This window comes from Syngnathoides biaculeatus, chromosome 9 (genome assembly GCF_019802595.1).
Source record: "Syngnathoides biaculeatus isolate LvHL_M chromosome 9, ASM1980259v1, whole genome shotgun sequence".
In the NCBI taxonomy this organism is placed as follows: domain Eukaryota; kingdom Metazoa; phylum Chordata; class Actinopteri; order Syngnathiformes; family Syngnathidae; genus Syngnathoides; species Syngnathoides biaculeatus.
The window spans coordinates 3,769,293-3,780,253 of NC_084648.1; the positions used below are offsets into that span (position 1 = coordinate 3,769,293).

At 41.7% G+C, this 10,961-nt stretch overlaps 1 protein-coding gene across 1 annotated transcript; it reads left to right on the forward strand.

Annotated features, from left to right (window-relative positions):
* Nucleotides 1–1,282: 1,282 nt before the first annotated feature.
* On the forward strand, nucleotides 1,283–10,939 carry zgc:175214 (uncharacterized protein LOC557610 homolog). Its single transcript, XM_061829213.1, has 6 exons — nucleotides 1,283–2,499; nucleotides 5,552–5,705; nucleotides 7,661–7,703; nucleotides 8,024–8,065; nucleotides 8,851–8,933; nucleotides 10,252–10,939. Exons 1-6 carry the CDS (start codon nucleotides 2,475–2,477, stop codon nucleotides 10,370–10,372), a joined length of 468 nt encoding a protein of 155 aa, XP_061685197.1. The 5' UTR covers nucleotides 1,283–2,474; the 3' UTR covers nucleotides 10,373–10,939.
* Nucleotides 10,940–10,961: the final 22 nt, after the last annotated feature.

A 10,961-nucleotide genomic window follows, 5' to 3' on the forward strand; every position in this document is an offset into this window, starting at 1 on the left:
GGCCGGTGTTGGGCGCTGGGTGGTAATGTCTTTGTTCAGCTTGCAATATCCGAGGTTACTCTATTTCCGCATTGTCACCCCCATGCATTCCTTTAGTATTGTCCTTTACGATATGCTTGTATCTGCTTGCCAGCCACAACATTGGGGAGAGCTTATAGTGTATATTTATATTGTATATATACTGTATATGGGATAGCACTCCCACGACCCTCGCGAGGCTAAGCAGCTAAGAAAATGGATGGATATACCATATTTTTCGCACTATAAGGCGCATCTGAAAGCCTTTAATTTTCTCAAAAGCTGACGGTGCGCCTTATAATCCGGTGCGCCTTATATGTGAATTAATATTGAGCCTTTAGTGCAGCTCCATCTAATGGATGCATAACGTAACCCCAGCCTTTACTGTAGTGTCTATTCTATGCGTCTTATAATGCGGTGCGCCTTATATGGGAAAAAAGTTTTAAGATAAGCCATTCATTGAAGGTGGGCCTTATAATGTGGTGCACCTTATAGTGCGGAAAATACAGTATATGCTGCTAAAACAACTAGCTCACAGTTCTGAGGACATGGGTTCAAATCCATCCCAGTCTGTGTGAAAATCTGCATTCTAGATTAATTGAAAAGGCTAAATTGTCTGCAGGTGTGAATATTTATGTGATTGGCTGGTGACTTTTTCACCCTCGTGAGCATGAGCACTATGTAAAATGAATGGATGGATGGATGGATACAAATATGTGCTTTTGTTCAGTCATGGTTGGAGACAATACAGGAGGAGGCATATCTTTAGATTGTAAAAAGCACGTACAGTGTTGCCTCACCTCAAAATACACGTATTAATACCTCTCTGACAGTTTTAAACCAAATTGAGCACCATTATGGGATGGAAGAATGGATATGTATACCATTCGGTTAATGTGCCTCTCACTGGATTGTAAAGAGTATCTGATGAGTGGCATGAGTGAATTTAGCTCAAATGAAGCCAGTCTGAGAGACATTCACTGGCAAAATAATAAATCAAAACACATTGTGTGTGTTATAAAGAAAGAGATGGATCGGATTCCCTTTGTATGAAATCCTGCTGGCATCTACTCGGCAGAAATGACATCAGCCATACATTTATGCAGCTGACCGTGGTCTCTTTTGACTTTGCTGCAAGAGCCTCCTTGCTCTCTCTTCCACATACACGAGAGAGGTAAACGCACACAGACACATAAACATCAGCATGCTTGGAGGCATCCCATTCGTCAGCGTCTGGCTCACTCTCCCTTCCTTCTGCCTACAGATTGGAGGACAGGCAGAGGGAGGGTTAAGGCTGAGCAGAGTTGCGAGGCAAAACGGAGGGTCACATGAGCACAGATCTGTTTACAAACCCAAGGCAGAACAGAGCAGTGCAGAAGGCGTCGTCAGGGAAAGGCAGACTGCAGGCTCACAATTAAAAAAAAAAAAAGCAATTGTGGACTCAAAGAGGAAGAGAAGAGTGCCATGACAAAGCCAACTGGAAGTGCGAGAGATTGCTACAGATAGACTCTATGGTGACACACGCAGGCTTTGTCTATTTTTTTTTTTCATCTGAAAAAACAGATGGTCGGAGGAAGAGGATCCACCTTCCCCATACAAACACGCACAAACGCCAGCTCTGAGTGAGAAACCAACACTCAGCAACAAAAACAGCAATGCCATCTTTGGGACTGTTGTATGACGTTTTCCTCACTTTGTTTGGCCTTTGAGCGGAGCACATCTGTGGCTTCTACACTGAGGTGGAATACCCTCTCCAACATCAGTGGACTGGAGGACAAGACAGCAGAGGACGCGAGAGGGGGGAGAATGAGAGCTGAGAAAATCCTCTGTTAAAAAAAAACAGCTTTAGAGGGGCAAGACAAAGCAGACTAAAGACAGATTATTATCGTCATTGATCGACAAATGTCATTGTGATCAGTGGATGACATTGGAGACAGCCCTGCAGACGACAAACACAAGTCAAAGAGGGTCTTTCTCTGCTTTGTGTGTAAATATTGACCGTGCTGTTGATGATGTTATGACTGCGCATGATTCACATTTTGACAACAACTCGCAAAATAACCCACGGTATGAGGCAAGCGATGGTCCAAGCCACACAACAAGATTCCTTTGTCTTCCCTGATGACATCAGTTATACTGGCATCCAAGAGCACATGAGGTTTTTAGACGTTGTCCAAACTCTTGTCCCAAATATCCCAATCTTTGCACGGAGTGGTTAATCCAGATTTGGGAACGCTGGGCCGCACAGACTGCTGAGCCAACAAAACCACACCTCTCAAGGATTTATGGAAATCTGAGCAAATCTGAAAAACTTTAGGCTTGTATTTGGTCGAGCTCAGCACACAGTGACTGATCCCAGGCACCAACCACGAGTCTGAGAGTTTGGCCTTCATTCAGGCTCAGCCTTCTTCTTAAAGGGTCTGAATTTATTGCTGCTGCCCCAGGAATCATATTTCATGCAACCATTCCAATGGTGTAACGGTAAGTCAGTGGATTTATCTGCCATCTGTTTAATACTAAAGAGGCCCAAGCACATGTGTTTTGTGTACCTCATAACCTTAGCTTCGGCTTGGTGGTTTATGGCACTAGGTCTGCATGATGGATACAGCCAATCATTAAGGCCTTAGTTTAGTGTTTTTTTGTGTGAGAAGCTACAATCAAGGACGCGTTTACATCGGTGATACAGCTATCGCAGCTGAATATATTTATTATTCAACCGCCTCAGTTCATGTCATTGTTTATACTTGGTTCAGTGACGTGATGTGGGCAAAAGTTGCGGGACACACCAATCAATCAATTAAGCAATCATGACTCTTTTTTAGTTCCAATCCTTGAAGGGAATTGTTGATTCTTTATCTCATCTTCAGCAAGACATTTTTGGTCAGTTTTTACCTTCCAAATTTGTGGGTACAGTGTGGGAAAGGCCATTTTCATGATGCAAGGTAAATAAAAGAGTTCTTGGTAAAGTTCAGTGTTCAAGGAATTGAGAATTCATTAAAAAAAAAAAGTGGTTATAGCAGACGAGAGATGAAGCAAGTCCCCTTTCAATTTCAGTATTACTGACCTCACAAAGGTTCTTCTGGATGGATGAACATAAATGCAACAGGAACACACTTCAACATATTGTTTAAAAAAAGTCTTCTTAGAAGTTTGGATGCTGTTAAAGCTACAAAGTAGGAAAGACTCCTTATTTCATTCCATTTTTAGTTCCTGTATGGCCTGGTATCCATTTTACCAATGTAGTCTCTCATTAAGTTTCCCTGCCCCCTTTAGTTTTAAATCCCCCAACCTCCAGCTATGTTAAATTATCAAACCTCCCACACACTGCAAGCTGTATCCATTCATTCACTCTGAAGACACACATGGACATTTAGCGGTTGGCAAGGAGGAGGCTTGCTGCAAATTAATAGCATTGCATTTGGCTAGTAGAAGAGGGGCTTCCGCTACTATTGTTTTGCCAAATGGCGTTTTGGTCCCAAGTTCATTCTCCTTTTAAATATATGCCACCCCCCACCACCCGCAGTACACACATATCTGGTCTTTCAAATGCAAACAGACATTCACTTCACTACACACTCCAAACCCTCAACTACCACTCACTGAGTGCTGTCACACATGCACGTACTTTACTACACTAGTCTATTGAGCCTGGGGAACAGATGGTGGTGTGCCGGTGTCTGTTCGCAGTGTTTGTCTACTTCACAGCCAAATAAAAAGTAGCCCTACGAGGGTTAGGGTTGCCACCACTGTGCCACAGATGCATCTCCATAGGCACATCGCATCAGCATCACCGAGTAATTTTGGCCAGTTCTGCAGGGATATGTCTTGCCACGGCAGGCACTCAGAAATTATTTGTGGGAAATTGTTGTCCATCCATCCATCCATCCATCCATCCATCCATCCATCCATCCATCCATCCATCCATCCATCCATCCATCCATCCATCCATCCATCCAATCTTCCCCTTATCTGGGCTCAGGTCACAGGGCAGGAGTTTAAGCAGGGAAGGCCAAGCTTCGTCTACTTTGTCCAGATCTTCTGGGGGCTCGTGAGGTGATTCCATGAAGCCAGTCAGCAGTCAGAGTCTATCCAGCATGTCCTGGATCATCCCCGGGGTCCTCCTAAGGGTGAGATGTATCCTGGACACCTTACCAGGGAGATGCCAAAGCCACCTCAACTGACTTCTCTCGATGAGGAGGAGCAGCGCCTTTACACCGAGGACCTCCTTGATGACTGAGCTTCTCATCTTATTTCTGTGAGAGAGCTGGGACACCCTTCAACAGAAACTAATTTTGACCGCTTGTATCCTTGATCTTGTTCTTTCATAGGTAAGGGTGGGAAAGTACAATGATGTTAAATCGAGAGCTTTGCCTTTCGACTCAGCTACTTCATAAACATGTCAGATTCATCTGTCGATTTCCCACTCAGTACCGGCCTCACTTGTGAACAAGACTCCAAAATACTTGAACTCTTCCACGCAGGATCTCATCCCCGACTTGAAGAGGGCACTTCACACTTTTCCAACTGCACTTTTCAAACTGCTCCTCCAGAATCTGAGGGAGAACTTCGCAGTGGACCCTCTTTCCCAGAACCCCTGACTAGACCTTGCCAGGGAGCCTGAAGAGTGTTCACTCCTGCAGTTGCAACACATTGGTCTCCCTTCTTCAAAAGGGGGACCACCACCTTTGTCTGCCGATCCAGAGGCCCCACTGACCAAGGAATGTTACAGAGGGATGTCAACCAGGACAGCTCCACAACATCCAGAAAAATTACATTCATTGTACTCCGCCTCCCCTGGGATGTGGGCAACGTTCTGCAGGAGGTGGGTTTTGAAGCTCCTTCATTCAAAGGACTTTGCTAGACACTCCCAGCAGGGACCGAGCCGAGGGTAAATACGTATGCCTACACCTGATCGGCACTTCTCATCGTGGACAACACCCGAGTGGAAAAGAGTCCCACCCATCTCAGGTGGATTGGTACCAGAGCCCAAGCTATGTGTGGCGGTAAGGCCGCTTATGTCTAGTGAGAACCTCTCAACCTCATACTATTTCTCGGGCTTCCTGTGAAAGGTTACATTCTAATTCCTCGAACCAGATTCTATAGCCCACTTTACAACCGCCCCCCTTGGCTCCTGATAATGGTGGTGAACACATGGGAAAGGGAACCCATTTTTCCTCTTCGCTCTACACCCGGATGGAAGGGTATGATTATGTCTTAATGTTTCAAAGTCCGACCGAGTTCTCATTTCCAGACATCTCTGCAAGGATGTGAATTCAAAATGGGTTCTGTTGATACAGTAGTTACTTTTTCTCCCTAAATAAAGGACAAATGTAAAACAATGCAAATGTTTGTTTTTAATCTATCATGAATGTGAATCCCTCGAAGGCATTGTGAAATTGAATGACGAAACCTATAATGAAGGTTTTAATTTAATCTAAATTTTAATTACCAATAGTAATATCACTTCCCCATGAGTCAATTACTATTTTTATTGGCTGTAGGTGTCATAAACATGTGGATCTCTTTTTGGCAGGATGCCTGTGCAGTTTGAATTCTCTCAGCTCTGAAAAGGACTGCAGCATGACGTCTGACATGTATCACCTGCCGCTCAATGTGTATGTCATCGTGCTGGGCATTGGCCTCTTTGTCTTCATGCTCAGTCTCATCTTCTGCTGCTACCTTTTCAGGTCGGTACAAGGTTGGCCTACCCTAGTCTGAATAGCTGCAAATGAATTGCCGAAGGTTATACGTGAGGCTGAAATTGTGATCAAAGAGCAATGCAGTTTCACCACATTCTGTAGCTATAAAGTGCACTGTAGCACCATTTTCCTGGTTTGATGAACGCATTAGTGATCTACTGTAAGAAAGACCATCAGTTATTGATTTTTGTTTTTTTAAATATTTGTGCTTTAACATTTGTATTCCTGTTGTGATTTTTTTTTTCAATTCTTTGATTCTTTAATTGTAGTAGTACAATAAAACCATTTATGAAAGAGTTTAAAAATGACAAAATGACCGAAATTTCAGCTTTTTGGACTTCTGCTGGGTGTTTGGGAGTTTATGAAAAAAAAAAAATGTTACCTAAAATTGTGCTAGAGTACATGCTCTTCCATTCATAGCCTCTTAAAAAAAGGCAACATTGGGGCATCACATCTCACGCTTTAGGCTCTCATTTATTTCTTGGAATCAATACTTCATATATATATATACGCTACGATTTGTATCTGGGAGAAGCTTATTTGAAAGTATGTAAAATTAACTTTTTTTTTAACTTTGAGTTGGGCAAAAGGTTGATTAGCGCTCATCTCACAATATACAGTTCTCTTGTAAGACAGGACACAACTTGGGGCCCATGTCAAGAAAAAGAAAACCAGTATTTTACTTTTTAATTTGGACCTTTAGTTGAGATGATATTTGCGATGTGACTACTGACAAAAGTGGCGAAAAACCCTGGTCTCCCTATTTTATTTATTTAACAAATAATGAGCCATTTAATTGAAAAAAAAAACTTGAGCAGCTTTTTGTTTGAGAAAAATTGCTTAAAAAAACAGAAGCAAACAGCTAAACACTCACATTGCATTATGTTACCGATACATTTAATTGACAACACCATTTCATATACATTAACAAGTAATTACGTGAGTGTGTGTGTGTTTTCTTTCGGCTTGTCCCTTTCGGGATCGCCACAGCGTGTCATCTCAGATGAACGCACATATGTTTGGCACAATTTTTACGCCGGATGCATAAAAGAGGACTGTTGAACACACACACGCTGTGGAACACAGATTTAAATTTGAAACTGGGGAACTGGGAAAGGCCTGGGGCCAAGAGTCGTCTTACTAAAGCAAATCAAGTGCATAATCTCGTGTTTTTGCTGAAATGTGTAGCAAAATGAATAATTTACTTTACTTGCTGCTTGTCCTCACAAGGGTCATGGGAGAGCTGGAGCCTATCTATCAGTGCATACATGTAAATAATAGGACTTTGCCTTGCCCTCTAAATCCAGAATTCATTCAGTCCTGGTTGTCGTCCCTTCCAGTTTTGTCTCTTTTCCAGCTTCGGTTTTGACAATAACAAGAATATGAGTACAACTTACTAGAACAGTCATCAATACGGTTATAAACCGTAGCGATTTGCTTTTGGGATCCATGATCCACTGCAAGAATAAACTACAGCTGCCCTCATATGCAGAAGCTATGTGCAGCAGCCATGAGCAGAAGCTATAAACCGTGAAGTAATTTCTATTTTTTACATGCAGTAGATGGAGAATAAAATAGCCTAAGTATGTATGATGTTCTACGATCTGTTCTGATGTGAGTCCGAAAATTGGCTTTTCCATGCCAACTTCAATTCCAATTGGGAGCACCACAACAGTGATTTGTGTCCAGACTTAGGAACTAACAATCGACATGTTTTCAGATGGACCTGGTTAAAGCGATTTCGATCAACTCGTAACTCGTAAACGTCACCGTGTGACCCATTGGCCCCACAGTGAAGCTTTAACCAAATTTCTAGAGGCCCTTTTCCCCAAGCTGGGAGTTTCATCACTTAAATTTAGGTCGAAATTATGTGGTGGAGAATGTCTTGCCGAAATAGTTTTCTCTATATTTTTCGCACTTTATCCCGTTTCTGTCTCACTCAGGTTGAAACAACAAGGAACGAGGGAGCAGTTCAGCTATAATGAGGTACTCCACTCTCTGCAGCATCCGCATGTGTAATGCTACACTCTGAGGCAGCCACTAAGTCCTACCACAGCATGTCAGGCTTATTTTTCATTCAGCCGAGGAACATAACACCCACTTCCAGGAGAGTTCATCGGGGTACACTGAATACTTCGATTCTGAAGCTAATTTTAGACTAGTTTTTCTGTGAATCATACAGAGGAGTAATGTGAGGTTTGTCATGTTAGGATATATGGCCCATATGGAGTATTTATTTTTAACGTTAGTGCTGACATGATAGTAAATTTAGATATTCATCCTTTCATATCCCTTTTCCACTGTAGGTGGTGCTCAAGGGGGCAAGTAAGAAACTCAGCCTGCTTGGAGTAAGTAATTTTGTTTTGTGTAGCTTTTACACGTGATTTACATTTGGTGGATGAGAACCGAACCCCAACCATGTGTTTTGACGTGGTAGTGTTTCGCGAGGTACCAGGCGTTTCAGGCAGGTAGTAAATTACACTATTTCACTTCACCGGTCTGAAGATGATCTATTTACCAATGCGCCTTTTTCTAAATTATCCATGCAATTGCCATACAGTGGAAGAAAGAACTGTTGAAAAAAAAATCCGCTATATAGTAGAAGGCACCTAATTAACATACGCTTTTTGTGATATTTTTGTCTACAATTTTTCAAATATAAATCTTGTGCCAGAAAAGGTTGTGAAGCATTGCATGAGAAGCCATACGGAATGCAATCCATGTTTCTTCCTTAGTCTTTACAAAGCAGATTGCGCTATCTATTCTAACTTACTGAGAGAATGATTAACATGCTGCACACGTTTGCTGGACATGTCCTCGAAATGTCTTTCTTACATGGCAAACGCATACTAAGTGTTTTCCAAGTGGCCGAATTTAGGACTGCTAAGAATAATGTGCTTATTATAGACACATCATAAGAGTACTTCTCCTCTGTTTGCTGTCTTATAAATGGCTGCCTTGAAATCTTCCAAAGACAGAGGTGGCAAATAGACCTGACTTCAAGAAGAACAATTCCTGAACAATCATGACATTTTTTGTTGTTGTTATTGTTGAAAGATGCAGGCCTTTTATGAATGACATTTGTATTGAAGCAAAATCTGGCCTTACCTCATCGCTGTTCTGGTTTTGGCAGCAAACCTGTGCAGTGTGTCTGGAAGAATTCAGGACCCGAGATGAACTGGGTGTGTGCCCGTGCTCGCATGCATTTCACAAGAAGTAAGTGTTGTTGGTCTGGAAATGAACACTACTTTCCAATACTTTTCCAATTAATGCCACATGATCTGTAACGCTCCCACTTGTCCCATAAAAGTAATTGTGGGTGGGGGGGAAAAAAACTATAAAACTGTAATAATCCTCAATTTTATCACATCATTTGGGATTTTAAAGTACCCCAAAATTAAAAGTTCCCTTCTTATAATATACCGCCATTGACAGGGATATTGTGTTTAATCTTGTGCAAGAAAACTAAAAAGACTACATGCTATCCCAGACATTACTAATACATTTGCAATTTAACATTCCAAAATTTGTAACATTTCCACTTGTCCAATAAATGTCATTATGGGAGGAAAAAAAACAAAATAGCTGTAATAATCCTTAGTATTATCACATCATTTGGGATTTTAAAGTACCCATAAAAGTAAAGGGTTGCTTCTCATAATGCTTTACTACTTTATTAAAAAAAAACAAACAAAAAAAAACTAGATTTCACATGCTGTCAAAAACCATTACGTTGCCAAAAATTGACCTTTGGCGGCTAACAATTGTTTTGATAATTGTATGCAACAATCAGCGCTTTGACCTAAGCTACATTGAACATGGCCATCAATTTTGCAAGCCGCTTATCCTCACAAGAGGTCACGGTGTCAGGCAATATTTTTGGGGACACTTCATTAGGTACAGTACAGTTGTGAATCCAGAGTGAATAAAATTGTAATTCAATAAAAATGTGGTCATTCTTAGTATATGTGTTCTATACTGCAAATGTTTTACTCAAAATCACAAGATATTTGGCGCAGCAATTTAAATATGCTGCAATCAAAGAAAATAGCAAAAGAAAAATGCTGCAAGATGAAAATTCTGTAATCACAGAATACATCTGCAATAAAAAAGCTGCAACCAGAAAACAGCAATAAAAAAGTAAAAGAAAAATACTGAAAACAATAAAACACACACAAATACAAAAAGACTGTGAGAAATGCTCCACGTTTGTGCCACAAATTGAATTTCTCTTTTCCAGTTGTTCTGGAAGTTTTTGGTGTGTGTGTTTGCAGCATTTTTCCTTTTTCAAATTTTTATCTTGCAGATTTTGCTGTTCTTTTTTAAAAAATGCATGCAGCAGTTTTTTTTTTTAAATTCTTATTTTATTTTTTTCTAAGTATGAAAAACCCTTCATAGGCACCAATAGCCAAGAATGACCCACATGTATCAGTTCCAAAAGCACGTACATTTGAGTTTGTGTGTATTGTTCAAAATGAATATGGCTCTTCCTTCGAGCCATTGTGAAAAGCTGTCCCCCCTCACCCTCCTCCAGGTGCCTGCTAAAGTGGCTGGAGATCCGCAACGTGTGCCCAATGTGCAACAAACCCATCTTGCGGCTCCACACAGATGCCCCGCAAGGCGCCGAGGGTACTCTGGAGCCAGAGGAGGTGTGAGGCTGGGAGCAATGAGACCCGCACTTCTCTTGCAACCATTTAATTACGACTAGAGATGATCATCTCGCAGGCACTGCTGTTTATGATCCCAAGTGGCTGTATTGCCACTGGCCTCTGAGCAATATTCTTAGGTGGGAATTGGATACCGACAGGTAGGGTAGAGTCAGGAGATGGGGGAAAGGCTGTATAAATAAGACATTTCCATTGCATTGGTCCTCACTTAGCTTCCATATCGCACTACTCAGCAACAACCTGACTGGAAAGGAGGCACCACGACTGCAGCACTGCTGGCCACAGTATAACAGTAGCGGTACTGATACCTCTACCATCTCAGGGGTGTTACCAATCCAGCCAGCACAAACCATGTCAGTCACACCGTAATCCACACGTGCATATTACAATCAAGTCTGCCGCTGTGTAGGTGCAAAACTCAAGAGGTAGCCACGCCCTCTGGATGACATCACGACCAGCATAAAGGATATAAGTAGGCAGTTTTTCTTTTCAGATGTGTACCAGGAACTTTCTTTTTAAAAGAGGATAGAAACTAGCCTGTATGTAACTGTACGTAAATGTTTCCCTATATATATTA